Genomic DNA, 18,936 nt, shown 5'->3' on the forward strand with positions numbered 1-18,936 from the left:
TGACAAGAGTCCAAAAGATCAGCCTTTAGGTCAATCTAAAATCCACCCATCATGTGTGTGGAAGGACATTTCTCATGAATATCAGACTTTACAACAATACAGTAAATCATGGCCAATATTATTTGGAGATGAATCAAAGTCTGTCAATGATGATAGCCAAACCTTCATCAAAACTGTATCGATTTAAATTGAAAAAATGCAGTTATAAATTTACTGACTGCTAGAATGTGAAGTTAAAGGCAATTATAATTAAATAAATTTCCAAAAGGCTTTTCATTCATACATTGATTATGGGTTTGTAATACTCTTCTGTTGTTACTTAGCATTAATGAACAATTTTTCTTTTTTAAGGTGAATCAACTTAAGGGTCAAAAATTTTAATTAGATTGGTCTACTGGCAGTTTAAGTTATGGACACAAGTAAATAGGCTAACTTCCAGCATTTTTACAAGTGGATTTCCCACACCATTACTCATGAAGTCAGGACAGTTTTATGCTTAGTGTACAGTATACTTTAGGGCTGCTGATTTAACCATTGTAATAAAAAACATTATTCAGTTATGGGAATGTTAGCGGTATTTTCAGCTTTAAATTATTGGTGACTACATTTTTGGAAATTGTAAATTACCTTATAGGACCAAGAGAAACGTTATTGATGTTGGGAGGATTGTGCTGGGTTGGATTCTTAGATAATATAGCAATGATTAATGTCAGGAGTACTGGTTGTATTGAGATAAGGGTCTTAAATATCAAGTCAGATGAAATGTTGGTACTCCTGGATGGTAGGATGTATGTGGGAATAGCAGAAAATGAATTGCATAGAGGTCCAACATAAGTAACGTGTGACTGAGGAATTGGATACATGTTCTGTAAACTTGAGAACAAAGCTACCTCAGGTGGTCATGGCCAGGAATGCAGAAATTGTTTATTGTCAGGAGTGAGAACACAAAAGCTCAAGGCACTCAAGGGAGGGTTGAGACAAGCTGATGAAAATACAGCCATTTCAGGTACAAATATCAAACAGAGACTCAAGGTGAGAGCAAACAATAGAAGTGAGCAACGGGAATGGAAAAAGGAATAGATAAACCAAAGGAAAGCCAAGAAGAGGTGGGTTTTAAGCAGTGGTGGGGGAGGGGGAGTTTAGGGAGCAAATTCTAGATCAAGTGATCTAGATAGCTGAAGACACTGTTCACAGCTGCCACTGGGGGCTGCCACTGGGGAAGCAAAGGGAGAGAGGATGTATAAAAAGCTATTTAGGAGAATGGAGTGCTCTTGGGGATACAGCAGATGGTTGTGGCCATAGGGCTGAAGCAGATTAGAAGGACAAGATGGGGTGAGGTCAAGATTCAATTTAAACACCGATGTCAGTACAGGTCAGTAAAGGCAGTGGTGATTGCAGAGCAGGGTCTGGTACAGAATAGGAAATGGGAAGCAGAGTTTTGGATAAGCTGGTTTGCGAAGATTGAGAGCCTCATCCACAATTGGATATTTAGATGAACAAGTGGGGGAGTCAAAAGAGATGAATTATCAATATAACATTTGGAAGCTGAAACAATTTCTGCACCTCATGTTCCTAAAAGCAGCAGATAGAGGACAAGTGGGTCAAGGTCAGGTCAATTGGCAATGTCAGAGATAATAGTATCGTGGTGGAATAAAAGCCAGTTCTCAGCAGTGTCTTGAACAATATTTATCCTTGAAGTGAACACTACAAAATAGATCATTGCTGTTTAAGGGAATTTGCTGTGCACAAATTGACTACAATTCCTACCATTGTAATGTGACTACAATTAAAGTACTTCATTGGCTGTGAAGTGTTGATGTCCTGAGGATATGAAAGGTGCCATATAAATTGAAGCTCTTTTCTTTTCATCTCACAGGCTCAAGTCCATTGTTAAGGATGAGATTTCAGAATACTTGGAAGTGCATGGTAAAATAGGGCAAAGTCAGCATGGTTCTATCAAGGGGAGGTCATGCCTGACAAATCTTAGAATTCTTTGAGGTGGTAACGAATAGGTTAGACAAAGGAGAGCCAATGGATGTTATCTACTTGGACTTCCAGAAGGCCTTTGATAAGGTGCCACACAGGAGGCTGCTCAGTAAGATAAGAGCCCATGGTGTTAGAGGCAAGGTACTAGCATGAATAGAAGATTGGCTGTCTGGCAGGAGGCAGGGAGTGGGATAAGGGGGTCCTTCTCAGGATGGTGGCTGGTGACTAGTGGAGTTCCACAGGGGTCAGTGTTGGGAGCACAGCTTTTTATTTTATACATTAATGATCTAGATGAAGGAACTGAGGGCATCTTGGCTAAGTTTGCAGATGATACAAAGATAGGTGGAGGGACAGGTAGTATTGAGGAGGCAGGGAGGCTGCAGAAGGATTTAGACAGGCTAGAAGAATGGGCAAAGAAGTGGCAGATGGAATACATCGTGGGGAAGTGTGAGGTCATGCACTTTGGTAGGAAGAATAGAGGCATAGACTATTTTCTAAATGGGGAGAGAATTCATAAATCTGGAGTGCAAAGGGACTTGGGAGTCCTAGTCCAGGATTCTGTTAAGGTTAACTTGCAGGTTGAGTCTGTGGTTAGGAAGGCAAATGCAATGTTGGCATTTATTTCGAGAGGACTAGAATATAAAAGCAGGGATGTGCTGCTGAGGCTTAATAAGGCTCTGGTCAGACCACATTTAGAATATCGTGAGCAATTTTGGGCCCTATATCTCAGGAAGGATGTTCTGGCCCTGGAGAGGGTCCAGAGGAGGTTCACGAGAATGCTCCCAGGAATGAAAGGCTTAACGTATGAGGAACGTTTGAGGACTCTGGGTCCGTACTTGATGGAGTTTAGAAAGATGGGGGGGATCTGACTGAAATTTACAGAATACTGAAAGGCCTGGATAGAGTGGACATGGCGAAGATGTTTCCCTTAGTAGGAGAGACTAGGACCCGAGGGCACAGCCTCAGAGTAAAAGGAAGACTTTTTAGAACAGAGATGAGGAGAAACTTCTTTAGCCAGAGAGCGGTGAATCTATGGAATTCACTGCCGCAGAAGGCTGTGAAGGGCAGGTCATTGAGTGTATTTAAAACCGAGATACGTTCTTGATTGGTAAGGGGATCAAAGATTACGGGGAGAAGGTGGGAGAATGGGGTTGAGAAACTTATCAGCCATGATTGAATGGCAGAGCAAACTCGATAGGCTGAATGCCCTAATTTCTGCTCCTCTGTCTTATGGTCCAAAGTTGGGAGCAGAGGCAGGTGGCACAGTGTAGAACAGCAGCACCTACCCTCAGGTAATTGGGATGGAGTCACTGCAACGGAATTTTTTCAATGGGACAGACATGGCACAATGGAAAAAGATTTAGAAAACATGCAGGAGCTAATATACTTTATGCGCTTTTTTTCTTATGCACTTTGTTTTGAAAAAAACAAGATGCCAAATACCTGTCAAATTTGCTGAAAAACTAAGGTAGGTTTCAGTTATATTGTTAGTCATTCCACTATAAATGAAAAAATTATTGGGGCCAAATTGCCCTGACCTTAGCCTCATTGTGTTATAACTACCCAGGACACAGCAAGGCCTGAACCTGCAATAGACACAATTGCAGCATTTCAAATATAAAACAAGGAGCTACAGCTTTGATGCACTTAAAGTGGCAACCCATGAAGATGGTGTAGGCTTATGATGAGAACCTCAGACCATAAAAGCGAGCCTGGAAACATGCTGAAAGTAGTGAGGAAAATTGTTCACAATGTGGCAGTGCAATGGTCTACAATAGTCTTTGCTTTTGCTTCTGGAATCTGGTTTTAAAGGCAAACCTACTGTCAACAGTTTGAATTGAAGACTTTTAAAGTATCTCTACAGCCTCCAATGGGTGCAAGTACATAGTCTGTAACTACCCTTCAGAATTACATCAGCCATAATTAGAACATGAAATGACAGCTGAAATAGGAAACTCAATTCTGGAAGGAGTGTTAAGTCATTTTGTTCAGGGGAAAAAACCCGTTCATCTGAGGTTATACTTGAAACAGACAGGAGTTGCCAAGAATAACAATCAACTGATCCAGCTAATAGAAAGGAGAGGGGAAAGAAAACAGTTGAGAAATAAATCTGCACAAATTAATTCCTTAGGTTGTCTTTATTTGAAGGTTTTTTTTTTACCAAAATATAAATTGAATGACAAACCATACAAACTTCACAAAAGTGATTTCACACATTCTAGGTAAATACCTCGATTACACAGGTAGATACAAAACTTCTCTGGCAGAAGTCTAATCTCTTATTTCCAGTGATTTTTTTTTAGGAATTAAGGTTTTGAAACTGGTCATTTCACCTTAAATCCAAACTGCATGGCTGGAAGTTTCGAAGGTCCCCTATAACTGAATAAAGTTAAGAATCCTTATAGTTCATCTTTGCTTCTTGATAGCTTGGTTGCATGTTCTTCCACAAATTTGCTCAAAGAGTCAAGGTCTCGCTCACTCTTGTCATATTGAATAGGATTGTCTTTATTATTACTTGGAGCAAAGTAAATGGTAGGGAATCCTTCAGTTTTGTATTTATCATTTGGTACATCATTTGCTGTTGCATCCATCTTTGCAATGATTAGATTCTCTTCATTTTTGTACTTTTTACCGAGTTCCAAATATACAGGTTCCAGTTTTTTGCAATGGCCACACCAAGGTGCATAGAATTCTATTAAGACATCTTTCTTTTTGTCCATAACTATTTCAGCAAAGGTCTTGCCCACCACCACTTTTATTGGTCCTTTGTTACTCTTCGGGACCGGTTGTGACTTGACAATAGGCTTCAATTTACCTGTTTAAAAAAGGTATTTGTGAATACATAACTTGTATGGAGAAAATAAATCAATTCAGAACACTAGCTATCAAGCATTTATATGCCACCTTAAACAAAAAATATTAAGATGCTTCAAAGGAGCAAGTAAGGACAGGTGATATTAGGGGGTGACAAAAAGCTTGAACGAGGTTAAAACCCTGCTTAAAAGGAAGATGAAAGACAGAAGCTTAGGGAGGAATTCTAGAGTGCATGATAACCCATACTAGCTGTGAAGGGAAGTAAAGATGCACAAAAGTCAGAGACAACAGAAGTGAGGAAATTAAGATAATTAGTATCAGCAGAAAAAAAGCACTGGAGAAACTTTAGGAACTAAAAGCCAACAAATTCCAAGATGTGATGGCCTACATCCTAGGGTTCTAAAAATGCTTGGAAATATAGTACTGTATTGGTTATGATTTTCTAAATTTTCTCAGATTTTAGAACTGTCCAAGATTAGAAGTTAGCAATATAATACCACTAGTCAAGAAATGAGGGTGAAAGAAAACAGGGATTACAGGCAGTTAGCCTGACATCAACTGCAGGGAAAAAGCTGGAATCTACTATTAAAGGAAGTCTTAAAGCACTTTGAAAATTATAACACGATCAGACGAAGTCAACATGGTTTTACAAAAGAGAAATTATGTTTGATGGATTAGTTTTTTTGAGGATGCAACCAATAGGGTAGATAAGAGGAACCAGCAGATGTAGTACACTTGGATTTTCAAAAGGCATCTGATAAGATGCTACACAAAAACTTACATGTAAGCTAAGGGGCTCATGGAGTTGGGGATAATATATTAGCTTGGAGAGAGGATTGGTTAATAGACAGCAAGCAGAGTAGGGATAAAAGGTGCATTTTCAAGTTACCTGGCGGGCTATAACTAGAAGTGACACAAGGATCAGTGCTAGAGCCTCAGCTGTTTACAATATATATTAATGATTTAGATGCAGAGACAGAATATAACATTGGTTTGCTGACAATATAAAGCTAGCCGCGAGGAGGACACAAAGAGATATAGACAAGTTACGTGAATGGGCAACAAGGCAGATGGAGTATAATGTGGGCTAGTGTAAGGTAACTTCAGTAGCAAGAACAGAAAATCAGATTTTTTTTTAAACAACGTGCAACATTTGTAAACGTTAATCTTCAGAGAGACTTGAGTATTTGTACAAGGAACACAGTTAGCATGCAGGTACAGCAAGCAATTAGGAAGATAATGGCATGGAGGCCTTTATTGCAAGGGGATTGAGTACAAGAATAAAGTAGAATCACTACAATTGCACAAAGCTTGAGAGATCACATCTGGAATACTGTATGCAGTTTTGGTCTCCATATTTAAGGAAGGAAATACTCGCACGTAAGACAGTAAACTGAATGTTTACTGGATTGGTCCCTGGGAAAAGAAGGTTGTCTTATGATGAAAGGGTGAGTAAATTGGCTCTATATTATCCATTTAGAAGAACAAGAGGTGATCTCATTGAAACATACAAGATTCTGAAGGGGTTTGACAGGGTACAGAGGTTGTTCAACAGGCTGGGGAATCTAGAACAGGAGCACAGTCTCAGGATAAAAGGGTCAATCATTTAGGACTGTAATGAGGATAAATTTCTTTACTCAAAAGGTTGGAAACTTTTGGAATTGTCTGCCCCACAGAATTTATGTTCCATGATTATGTTCAAGGTGGAGAAAGACAAATTTTTCGTCTCAGGGAATCAAGGGTTAAAGGAAAGGGGCAGGAAAAGTGGAGTTGAAGCCAAAGATCAGCCATGATCCTATTGTATACTGGAACAGGCTTGAAGGGCCATACAGTCTACTTTTGCTTCTGTTTATGTTCTTATATGGAGAGTTAAGGGATCAGCATTGGAAAAGATTGTCAGAGGAGAATTAAAAAGTTATGAATTTTACACTTGAGGCATAGGGAGTGGGGGAAAGTCAGAGCCCACAACAGTCAGCAAGGATGGACAGTTAAAGACAGAATATTATTTAAATGGACAGAGACTGCAGAGTTCTGCAATAGAGGGATCTGGGTGTCTTGTACATGAATCACAAAGTGATCATGTAGTACAGCAAGTAATCAGGAAGGCAAATGGAATGTTGGCCTTTATTGCAAGGGGGAATGAGTATAAAAGTAGGGTAGTCTTGCTGTAACTGTACAGGACATTGGTGACCTAGAGTACTTTGGACCTAGGCTGTTTTGCACAGTTTTGCTCTCATTTTAGGAAGGACATACTTGTATTGGAAGCAATTCAGAGAAAGTTCACTAGTCTGATTCCAGGAATAAAATGGTTGTCTTATGGGGAAAGCTTAAGCAAGTTGGGCCTAAACTCATTAGAAGAATGAGAGGTAATCTTATTGAAACATAAGATTTTGAAAGGACTTGACAGGGTTGATGCTGAGATGATGTTTCCTCTTGTGGAGAAATAGAGAACTTGGGGGCACAGTTTGAAAATAAGGGATCTCCGACTTAAGACTAAGATGAGGAGGAATTTCTTCTGAGGGATGTTATTATTTGGAGATTTCTTCCAGAGAGAACAGTGCAGGCCAGGTCATTGAATATATTCAAGGCTGATTTAGACAGATTTTTGATCGACAAGGGAGTTGATGGTTAGGGGGAAAACAGGCAGGAAAATGAAGTTGAGGCTACAATCAGATCAGCCGTGATCTTACTGAATAGTGGAGCAGGCTTTAGGGATTGAATGGGCTATTCCTGTTCCTATTTCTTATGATCTTACAATCTACCAATTTTTTGCCCACTCAACTGATTTATATCCCTTTGCGAATTCTTTGTAACCTCTTCACAACTTTCTATTTATCTTTATCAGCAAGTTTAGCTACAATACAGTCTGTCCCTTCATTCAAGTATTTAATATTGATTGTAAATACTTGAGGTCCAGCACCGATCCCTGTGGCACTCCACTTGTTACAGTTTGCCAATCTGAAAATGACCCATTTATCTGTTTTCTGTTGGACAATCCTCTATCCATGCTAATACATTACCCTCAAACCATGAGCTCTTATCTTGTGCAGTGACTGTTTATGCAGCACCTTATTGAATGCCATTTGGAAATCAAAATGTGCAGCATCTATTGGTTCCCTTTCATCCACCCTGCTTGTTACACCCTCAGAATGTCAATTCATTTGACAAACATGATTTCCCTTTCACAAAACCATGTTGACGGTCTGCTTGTATGATGATTTTTTAAATGTCTTAGTAGCTCCTTAAAAATAGATCCTAGCATTTTCCAGATGACAGATGTTGGGCTAACAGACCTATCATTTTCTTATTTCTGTCTATCTCCTTTCTTGAACAGAGATGTTACGTTTGCAGTTTTCCAGTCTGCTGGGACCTTCTTAGAACTAGGGGATTTTGGAGCATCAATACATCCACTAACTGCAGCACTTGTTTTAAGAACCTTGGATGCAGGCTATCAGGTCCAGGAGGACTTGTCAACTTTCAGTGCCATTAGTTTTCCTAGTACATTTTCCTCTAGTGATCGTGATTGCTTTAAGTTCCTCCTTCCCTTCTGTATCTTGTTTTTCTACTATTCTTGCAATGTTTTCTTTGCCTTCTGTAGTGGAGACAGATACAAAGTACTTGTTCAAAGCCTCTGCCATTCCTTGATTTCCTATTAATATCCCAGCCTCACCTTCTTAAGGAGGAACACTTAACTTTAGCTACTCACTTTGTTTATATACTTGAAGCTTTTACTGTCTGTTTTTATATTTCTTCCTGGTTTTCTCTCATACGCCAATGTCTCCCATTAATTTTTTTTAGTTATCCTTTGCAAGTTTCTAAAATTCTCACTCTTCTGGGGCTACCATTAATCTTCAGTGTTCTAAGTCTTTTCTTTCAATTTGATATCATTCAATTCGATACCATCCTTAGTCATGGATGTTGCATTGCTCTTGGAGGGTCTTTTTTTCCCCCTTCAAAGGAATTTAATTTATTGGGAATTATGAAATACCTCCTTAAATGTCTGTCACTTGTTTCTCTACAGTTTTGCCTTTTAAGGCATTATCCCATTCCAATTTAGCCAATTCTGTCCTCAATAAAGGCAACCATGAGGGTTAAGACAATACAGTCCCACATTTCTCACCCTCAAATTAAATGTGAAATTCTACCTGGAGGATCCTTTGAGGTCATTAATTCATTCTGATTCATTACACATAACCAGGGCTAAATTGGCCTGTTCCCTGGCTAGTTTCAGAACTTATATTTCTAAAAAACTGTCCCACAGTCCCAAATACAATCTATGAACTCATCCTCCATGCTACATTTACCAATTTGTCCAAAAAGATGAAAATTACCCATGATTATTGCAGCATCTTTCTCAAGTCTCATATGATTTCTTGATTTATACAAAGCCACCTCCACCTCCTTTTCCTTTCAACCTGTCATTCTAAAATAGCGAATATACTTGAATATTCAGGTCTCAGCCATGGTCACTTTGCAACCATGTCTCTGTAAAGTCTATCATATACTCATTTGTTTCTATTTGTACTATAAATTCAGCAATCTTGTTTCAACCAATGTGTGCATTCAGATGGAATTAAGACTATCTTTTTACCATTTTTCCCTACTCTAACTTAATTTGTTGGTTTATGTCCCTTCTTGTCACACTGGTTACCATTATCAGTATAGTGACTCTGCACTTTTCCTTTGGTCCTTTCCCTTCTCTTCAACTTTCCCTTCATGTAAACACCACACCCCACCCATTTAATTTAATGTCCTTTCTACAGCCCTAGTTATTTGGTTTGCTAGTACACTGGTCCCAAGCACAGTTCAGGTGAAGGCTGTCCCAATGGTACAGCTCCCTCTTTCTCCAGTGACACCATGAATCAATCTATTTCTCCCACAGCAATCTTTGAGCCACGCATTCAACTCTGGTCTTGTTTACCCTGTGTCAATTTGTAAGTGGCCATAAGACATAGGAGCAGAAATTAGGCCATTCGGCCCATCGAGTCTGCTCCACCATTCAATCATGGCCAATAAGTTTCTCAACCCCATTCTCCTGCCTTCTCCCTGTAACCTTTGATCCCCTTACCAATCAAGAACCTATCTATCTTGGTCTTAAATACACAATGACCTGGCCTCCACAGCCTTCTGTGGCAATGAATTCCATAGATTCACCACTCTCTGGCTAAAGAAGTTTCTCCTCATCTCTGTTCTAAAAGGTCTTCCCTTTATTCTGAGGCTGTGCCCTCAGGTCCTAGTCGCTCCTACTAATGGAAACATCTTTCCCACGTCCACCCTATCCAGGCCTTTCAGTATTCTGTAAGTTTCAATCAGATCCCCCTCATCCTTCTAAACTCCATCAAGTATAGACCCAGAGTCCTCAAACGTTCCTCATACGTTAAGCCTTTCATTCCTGGGATCATTCTCATGAACTTCCTCTGGACCCTCTCTAGGGCCAGAACATCCTTCCTGAGATACAGGACCCAAAATTGCTCACGATATTCTAAATGTGGTCTGACCAGAGCCTTATTAAGCCTCAGCAGCACATCCCTGCTTTTATATTCTGGTCCTCTCGAAATAAATGCCAACATTGCATTTGCCTTCCTAACTACCGACTCAACCTGCAAGTTAACCTTAAGAGAATCCTGGACTAGGACTCCCAAGTCCCTTTGCACTCCAGATTTATGAATTCTCTCCCCATTTAGAAAATAGTCTATGCCTCTATTCTCCCTACCAAAGTGCATGACCTCACACTTCCCCACATTGTATTCCATCTGCCACTTCTTTGCCCATTCTCGTAACCTGTCCAAATCCTTCTGCAGTCTCCCCACCTCCTCAATACTACCTGTCCCTCCACCTATCTTTGTATCATCTGCAAACTTAGCCAGGATGCCCTCAGTTCATTAATGTATAAAGTGAAAAGTTGTGGTCCCAACACTGACCCCTGCAGAACTCCACTAGTTACCGGCCACCATCCCGAGAAGGACCCCCTTATCCCACTCTCTGCCTCCTGCCAGACAGCCAATCTTCTATCCATGCTAGTACATTGCCTCTAACACCATGGGCTCTTATCTTACTGAGCAGCCTCCTGTGCGGCACCTTGTCAAAAGCCTTCTGGAAGTCCAAGTAGATAACATCCATTGGCTCTCCTTTGTTTAACCTACTCGTTACTTCCTCAAAGAATTCTAACAGATTTGTCAGGCAAGACCTCCCCTTGATGAAACCATGCTGACTTTGCCCGATTTTACCATGCACTTCCAAGTATTCTGAAATCTCAACCTTAATAATGGACCTTAAAATCTTACCAACAACCGAGGTCAGGCTAATCAGCCTGTAATTTCCCATCTTTTCCCTCTTAAACAGGGGGTTACATTAGCGATTTTCCAGTCCTCTGGGACCCTCCCTGACTCCAGTGATTCCTGAAAGATCCTCAGATAGTAGTGCAGAGATTACCATCTTTGTGGTTCTGCTTTTTAAATTTAGTTCTTGGTTGCTCAAGGAGAACCTCTTTCTGCTAATCTGAATTATAGCTTGAGAAAATTTACCAGAAGGATTACCACCTTCTCATGTTAGCACTCAGATCTTGCCGTACTCTGGTCTCGTCACACTGCTCCTGCACTGTGATAGCAAAACCTGCCTACTTCTAGAGAGCTGATGGCTCACTGCAACTGCTAAGTCAGCTTTCTGCTGCAGTCATTAACAGCTAAACACTTAGTTGATAGATAACTATCATTGCCTGGCAATTTTGGTTAACTAGGCTTTTTAAGCAGCTTGCAGTTTTAAAATTCTAAGTCAGAATCTGACTGCTAATCTAAATTATAGCTCAAGAAAAACTTAGAGGAATTCCAAGCTGTGTCAAATTCCCAGGTTAGCACTCTTATCGCATTACACTCCGTACTCCCATAATCTGTATATGATTTAAGATATTGTACCTTTCTTAAATGCCATTACAAATTCTCTCAGCGTATCAGAATCAAATTCTTCTGGTTCCATTGCATATTTCTTGCCAGCTACATCCAGAATTGCGACATTCACTTCTTCACCACTGTCTGCCAGACCCAGGCTATTTAGTTCTGACGAATAATCCTCTTCATCAGCAATTGCAAAAGTATATTCAGGGAAATCCTTCGCTACCTCCAATACTTTCTTCCGCCAATACTGTGTAGCTGAAAGTACAAGCAACATTCAAGAATTAACTTAAGTACAAAATGTTTAATGTTGAGTAAATTCCATTTAATGTGGAAAAGTTGTCATGTGTGACACTCCCAAAAATAACTGCAGCAACCACTTTTTTTATATATGAAAACAATCGAGGAGTGTTTTTCACCTGAATGCACTTGAGGAAATAAAGCCTGGAGAAAGAGGGAGCAGGAGAAGGAGTTGCATAGGACAAGAACAGGTGGAATGCGAGGATTTGGGTAGGGAGTGCTTCTACATGAAGCAATGGAATTAAGGAAGACCATTACATATCTATCAGAGGTGCTGGAAGGAACAAAATAGAAGGAAACCATCAATATCACAGATGGAATAAAAAAGTGTTGATAGACTGAATTTCATTCCTAGCCAGTCTGTGTTAAGAAAAACAAAGTTCTGCACCATCTCACTCAGCTTACGACAACTACCTTTACAGCATTTTCTTTTAGTAACTGCAGGCTCACCATTTGAAACTTTAGGTGAGACAGTAATAGAAATCACAAGAATGTAGCTTTATGCTAAGAACAGTGAAGAAGAATAAACTAATAGACAAAGGCAGCAGATAGGTTGAGAATTACAGAATTTTAACAGTACAGGAGGCCATTGTGTCTGCACTGGGTCTCCAAACGAGAATTATGACCTAGTGCCATTGCCCTGCCTTTCCCCCATATCCCTGCATACTCTTTCTATTCAAATAATCATCTAATGTCCCCTTGAATGCCTTGAGTGAGCCTGCCTCCACCATACTTCCAGGCAGTGCATTCCAGACCCGAACCACTTGTGAAGAAGTTTTTTTCTCACATCACATTTGATTCTTTTGCAAATCACTGTAAATCTGTGCTCTCTCATTCTTGATTTTTTTTTGACTGGGAACAGCTTCTCCCCATCTACTCTGTCCAGCCCCCTCATGATTTTGAGCATCTCAATCAAATCTTCTCTTAGCTGTCTTCTCTCTAAGAACAACAGTCCCAAACTCTCCAATCTATCTTCGTAACTGAAGCTTATCCCTGGAACCATTCTCGTAAACCTCTTCTGCACTCTCTCCAATGTGCTCACATCCTTCCTAACATGACGCCCAGAACTGTACACAACACTCCAGTTGAGGTCTAACGGGTGTCTTATATAAATTCAGCATAACCTCTTTGCTGTTGCAGTCTATGCCCCTATTAAAGTCCAGCATACTATATGCTTTATTAACTGCTCTCTCCACCTGTCCTGCCACCTTCAATGATCTCTGCACATATACACCCAGGTCTTTCTGCTCCTGTACCCTCTTCAAAATTTCACCCCTTATTTTGCATTGTCTGCCAATGTTCTTCCTACCAAAATGCATCACCTCTCACTTCCCCGCATTGAACTTCATCTGCCATCTATCTGCCCACTCCACCAACTTATCTATGTCTTTTTGAAGTTCTACACGGTCTTCCTCACAGTTTACAACACAAGTTTTGTATCATCCACAAACTTTGAAATTGCCCCTTGCACACATAGATCTAGAACATTAATATATATCAGTAAAAGCAAGGTTCCCAATACTGACCTCTGGGAACTCCACTACAAACCTTCCTCCAGCCCAAGAAAATCCTTGATCATTACTCTCCACTTCCTGTTTTTCAGCCAATTTTGTTTCTACATTGGTACTGTCCCTCCTATTCCATGAGCAATAACTTTTCTAAAGTCTGTCGTACAACACTATCAAATGCCTTTTGAAAGTCCATGTACACCACATCAACAGCATTACCCTCATTGACCTTGTTACCTGTTCAAAAAAACTCCAGCAAGTTGGTTAAACCAGATTTCCCCTTTAGAAATCCATGCTGGTTCTTCCTTATCAACTCATTTCCCCATGTGACTACGAATTCAATCCCAACTAATCGTTTCTAGAATCTTGCCCACCACTGAAGCTAAACTGATTGGGTCTGTAATTTCTGCTAACAAGGGAGTAATGTTTGCAATTCTCCAGTCCTCTGGCACCTCCCCCAAGTCTAGGAAGACTGAAAAATTATAGCCATTCAGCCCATCATGTCTACACTGCCTCTCCAAATGAGCATTGAGAGAGCTGCAATTTCTACTCTTTCTTCTTTCAATATCCTTGGATGCATCTCGTCCAGTCCCGGTACCTTGTCAACTTTAAGTACCGTCAGTCTACCCAACACTTCCTCCTTATCAATTTTGAACCCTTCTAGTGACAGAGTTTCCTCACCTGTCACCATGGCCTGGGTAGCATCTACCTCCTTGGTAAAGACGGATGCAAAGTATTCATTCAGCACCTCAGCCATGGCCCCTTCATCCACGTGTAAATTCCTTTTCACGTCCCTAATCGGCCTGACTCCACTTTATATATTCCCCTTTATGTTGGCTGCCTTATGCACTGTAAATGTTTCTACATTTTGAATTTTTTAAATATCTGAAAGGGAGGAATGTGAAGGGAGGTTGGGGGAGGTGGGGGGCGGGGGGCGGGGGGGGGGTGGGCACAGTACACAAATTGCTTCTTAGGAAGGCCAGCACCAACACCACAAGTCCAATGGCCACCTTCTAGGCTGTAACGATTCTAAACCATGGTGTGCTACAGCTCCAGCAGCTATTCTTCATACAACCATCTAGACATGGTGGACTATCTGGCTTTATGGGTCAAAGGAGAGCTCAATAAAGTTTTCATCCAACATTGAAGCATGCATTTTCACTAGAGGTGACTGGGAGCAGCACCAGTTAGTTCTCTTCTTTATCCAGAAAAGCCAAAGACAAACTGTGGTATGAACCCAGGTCAATAATCAAACCTGGGATATTTCTAGTTTTCATGGGGGCACATGCTCAAGTATACTGATTAGAAAGGAACTAACCGCAAGTACTAAGTTTATTAATGAAGTAAATCAAAGTTACTGAACTGATTGCCATTGTGAGCATTTTGATACTATTTGAAACAATGCCAATATTGAAAAGAGCCAAAAACTTACTCAGATTTGTTTCAAAATGCTGTGCACTATACTCACCCACACGATAATCAAAACTGAAGTCTACACCATAGTATACCACCACCAATGGACGCTTGCTGTATCGTTTTGCATCATTGCTTTGCTTACGATGCCCAACCAAAGGCACAGCATTATTTGTAATGAAATCTGCCACTTCAGAATGAGATAATGTGTCCTGCAACAATAAACCGAGGATCAAGATCCATAAATGCAAGTCAATCCATAAGGCAACAATACAAGATTAATATTTCAACTAAAATTCTTGGAAAATGGAATACAGTTTTGGGCTTCACAATAAATGTGAAAGCGCGAAGGCAGTATTTAGTCTTGAGAACCTGATTTAAAGACAACAGAAAATCAAATTTTTTCTCATCAGAGGCGGCAATAGGAGCTCAAAGTCAAAAGTCCTGTAGTACGATGAAGTTGACACATGCATGGGGAGGATGGAGCTAGCCTGGAGCATTATGAAACTAATATCTAGAATTAGAGGCAAGTGTGGATGGGACAAAGCCAGCAGATTTTGAGGAGAGAATCAGAGAGAAACACATACCTTGATAGTCAAAATTTGCATTTTGGGCTCATATGGAGAATTAAATTTCTCAGGTTGCAACATAACTAGCTGTCCTGGAGATGCTTTTAAGAAGTTTTGTATTTCACTGCTGAAAGTGTGATGAAACCTGTAATCTTCTCGGATAGTGTTACCTAAAAGGAAAAACAGTTATCATCACATATATCCTAAGAGATTATTGTAAAATATGTAATCAGCCACTTGTCAGACCAGCTGGTTATCAATCGCCATCATTACAGAGGAAGGGAAGTCATCTTGTTCAATTGACTCCTTTTATAGAAGGAAATAAACATTGCAAATTTGGTTTAAAAGTGGTACACTAGGTGGCTCCAAGTAAGTTACACAAACATGCCCTGTATGACCTATTACATATTGTCAGTGAAGGGCCAAAGCATCAGTTTTAAATCTACCAGCCAGCAGTGGGGTTCTTTGGAGTTGGGCAGCTCAGAAGCCACTTTGAAATTGCAACCCTCTGCTATTTACCCTTAGAACTGCTGGCACTGGAAGTCTTCATAGTAGCAAGAAAACTTATGTTTTATTAAAAACAAATCAGTTAAGTGCATGATTTAGTTCCATCTTTTTAATAAAGCAAAAGTGGAGTACTTTGGATCAATGCTTATTTGTTGGTCAAGATTTTTTTGGCATCAATAAAGAGTTACTGAAGCATATACAGGGCAGGTACATTTGTTTCCATAAATTAAGTGGATTTGCGCACTGGATGATGAAATATGCTGTTTAGGCAGGAAAAAAATTGCTTTTATCTGCCTGTGCCAGTGGCTGGAGGGTCAAGAAGGGACCATAGGTATAAGGTCAAATGCAGGGGATTCAGAAAAAAAAGAGGAATAGAACTTTAATGTCAAAGAGTTGCGAGAATGTGAAATTCACCAAGTTAGTGATTGTGGCAGAAACTGCAGAGATGGATAAAGAAAAAGGGATTGAAGGGATATGGGTACAGGGTGGTCCATGTAATTAAAGCGAGCTGCTCCATGAGGGTAAACAGATGGTTTGAATGATCCATTTGTTATAACATATATGCATGTTTAAATTTAGTATTTATAGCACTGCAAATTGTTTTTAGCATTAGGATGAACTGACTGAAGTTGCAATTCCCTAAAAATCTAATAAACTGAATTTGAAAGGAAGGCATTTTTCCTAGAGTTACATCTGGCCTAACAGTCATTTCATGACCATTTTCCTCCATTTCTCCATCCATTGTTACACAGAAGTGCATCACCAAAAATAAAATTTCAATTATTTCAGCCGTACTACACTACAGCACAACTGGGATTGTTACATGGAAATATTCCCTCTCCATCTCTGGGATAAAGAAAGTTATGGACAGAATATTGAACTTGGCAAGCAGGAGCGCAACTGACTCAGCCAAGTGTAAAATGACGCGTGATAACTTCAGGCACGTGCCCCAATGTCATTGTGTAGTCCTGTGATATTTTGTTCAGTGGGCGTGCACCAGAGTCAGCAGCATGCCCACCGACAATGAAAACGCCTATTAAGGCTATTAACAAGGTAACTAATTTCAAATTTAGGCTGCCCTTATAGTCGGCGGGCAGGCCTTTGCACTTTTTAGGAAACCTCATTGCACGCATGTGTGAAGCTCACGCTAGGTCCGCTCGCCCTCTTTCCCACCCACCCCCCCCAACAGGCAGCGCTAAACGCTGCCGCTCGTGTTCCACGCTGGGCAGGCCTTAATTGGCTTGCCCGTATAAAATTGCAGTGCTATTTGTGGGCGGCGGTCGGCCTCCCGACTGCTCCTGCTTGCCTCCACCAAGGGCAAAATTCTGCCCTATGATTTTTAAGTAAAGCAAACATCGCCTCCCATTTTTATAACCACATTTATTTTGGTGAGGCAAACTAAAATAGAACTTGCAGTTTACAAATTATAGAAGAATGAATGAAATATTTTGTCTCCAAAATACATTAGATGACGACAGGGCACTTTTTAAAAAAAGGCCATACAGCATTTCACATTTTTCTAAAGAAATTGGACAGTTGGGACTTTACATTATCTTGCCATTTGAGTTCAGAGATAGTACTGTATCATGCCAATACTGAACCTTTCAAAGCACTGCTATTTTAGGTGCATCTCAGTTAAGCAGTGAAGACAGACTTGTTGCAGAATCCAGAACTACACTTCTGTTGTTTTTGGATACTTGTACAAGATACACATTTGGGATTTTCGATGTGATCATTGGCTTGGGGCCAATGATCTTGAGCAAAAACAACATCACAATGTTAGCACAGCATAAATGTCATGAAGTACCAAAATAAAACTTCCAAACTTGGCAGTAGAGGGATGCGTGTGTCCTGCACATTAATCATAAACAATTAGTATGCAGGTACAACTAGTGATTTGGAAGGCAAATTGAATGTCGTCACTTATTGCAAGGGAATCAAATATAGAAGATAGGGAAGTTTTGCTATATTTGTATTGGGCATTGGTGAGATTACACATGGACGACTGTGTACAATTTTGGTCTTTCTTGAAAAAGGGTATAATAGCATTTGAAGCAGTTTAGAGGTTTGCCTGATTGATTCCTAGGATTTTTAAAAAAACTCTTTCACAGGATGAGGGCTTTGCTGGCTGGGCCAGCATTTTTTGCCCATCCCTAGTTGCCCTTGAGGTGGTGGTGAGCTGCCTTCTTGAACCACTACAGAGCATGTGGTGTAGGTACATCCACTGTGCTGTTAGTGAGGGAGTTAAAGGATTTTGACCCAGCAAGAGTGAAAGAACAGCGATACATTTCCAAGTCAGGATGGTGAATGCCTTGGAGGAAAACTTCCAGGTGGTGGTGTTCACATCTATCTGCTGCCCTTGTCCTTCTAGATGGTAATGGTTATGGGTTTGGAAGGTGCTGTTGAAGGAGCCTTGGTGAATTCCTGCAGTGCATCTTGTGGATGGTACACACTGCTGCTGCATGTCAGTGGTGGAGGGAGTGAATGTTTGTAGAAGGGATGCCAATCAAATTGGCTGCTTTGTCCTGGATGGTGTCAAGCTTCTTGAGTGTTGTTGGAACTGCACTCATCCAGGCAAGTGGGGAGTATTCCATCACACTCCTGACTTGTGCCTTGTAGATGGTGGACAGGCTTTGGGAGTCAGGAAGTGAGTTACTCACTGCAAGATTCTTAGCCTCTGACCTGCTCTTGTAGTCACAGTATTTATATGGCTAGTCCAGTTTAGTTTTTGGTCAATGGTAACCCCTAGGATGTTGATAGTGGGGGATTCAGTGATGGCAATGACATTGAACATCAAGGGGCAATGCTTAGATTCTCTCTTGTTGAAGATGGTCATTGCCTGGCACTTGTGCAGTGCAAATGTTACTTGCCACTTGTCAGCCCAAGCTTGGATATTGTCCAGGTCTCGCTGCATTTAGACATGGACTTCTTCAGTATCTGAGGAGTCACGAA

General features: G+C 40.5%; 1 protein-coding gene across 1 annotated transcript in view; it reads right to left on the reverse strand.

The window, feature by feature from the left end:
- Window positions 1-4,105: 4,105 nt before the first annotated feature.
- pdia4 (protein disulfide isomerase family A, member 4) overlaps window positions 4,106-18,936 on the reverse strand; it is a 46,465-nt gene continuing 31,634 nt past the window's right edge. Inside the window, exons 7-10 of the mRNA XM_041185098.1 lie at window positions 15,496-15,647; window positions 14,964-15,120; window positions 11,712-11,945; window positions 4,106-4,801 (exon numbers count right to left, since the gene is read on the reverse strand). Coding sequence (XP_041041032.1) covers window positions 4,386-4,801; window positions 11,712-11,945; window positions 14,964-15,120; window positions 15,496-15,647 — 959 coding nt within the window. The 3' untranslated portion in view covers window positions 4,106-4,385. The remainder of the gene's footprint in view (window positions 4,802-11,711; window positions 11,946-14,963; window positions 15,121-15,495; window positions 15,648-18,936) is intronic.

The sequence above is a fragment of the Carcharodon carcharias genome, chromosome 3, assembly GCF_017639515.1.
Source record: "Carcharodon carcharias isolate sCarCar2 chromosome 3, sCarCar2.pri, whole genome shotgun sequence".
Taxonomy (NCBI): Eukaryota; Metazoa; Chordata; class Chondrichthyes; order Lamniformes; family Lamnidae; genus Carcharodon; species Carcharodon carcharias.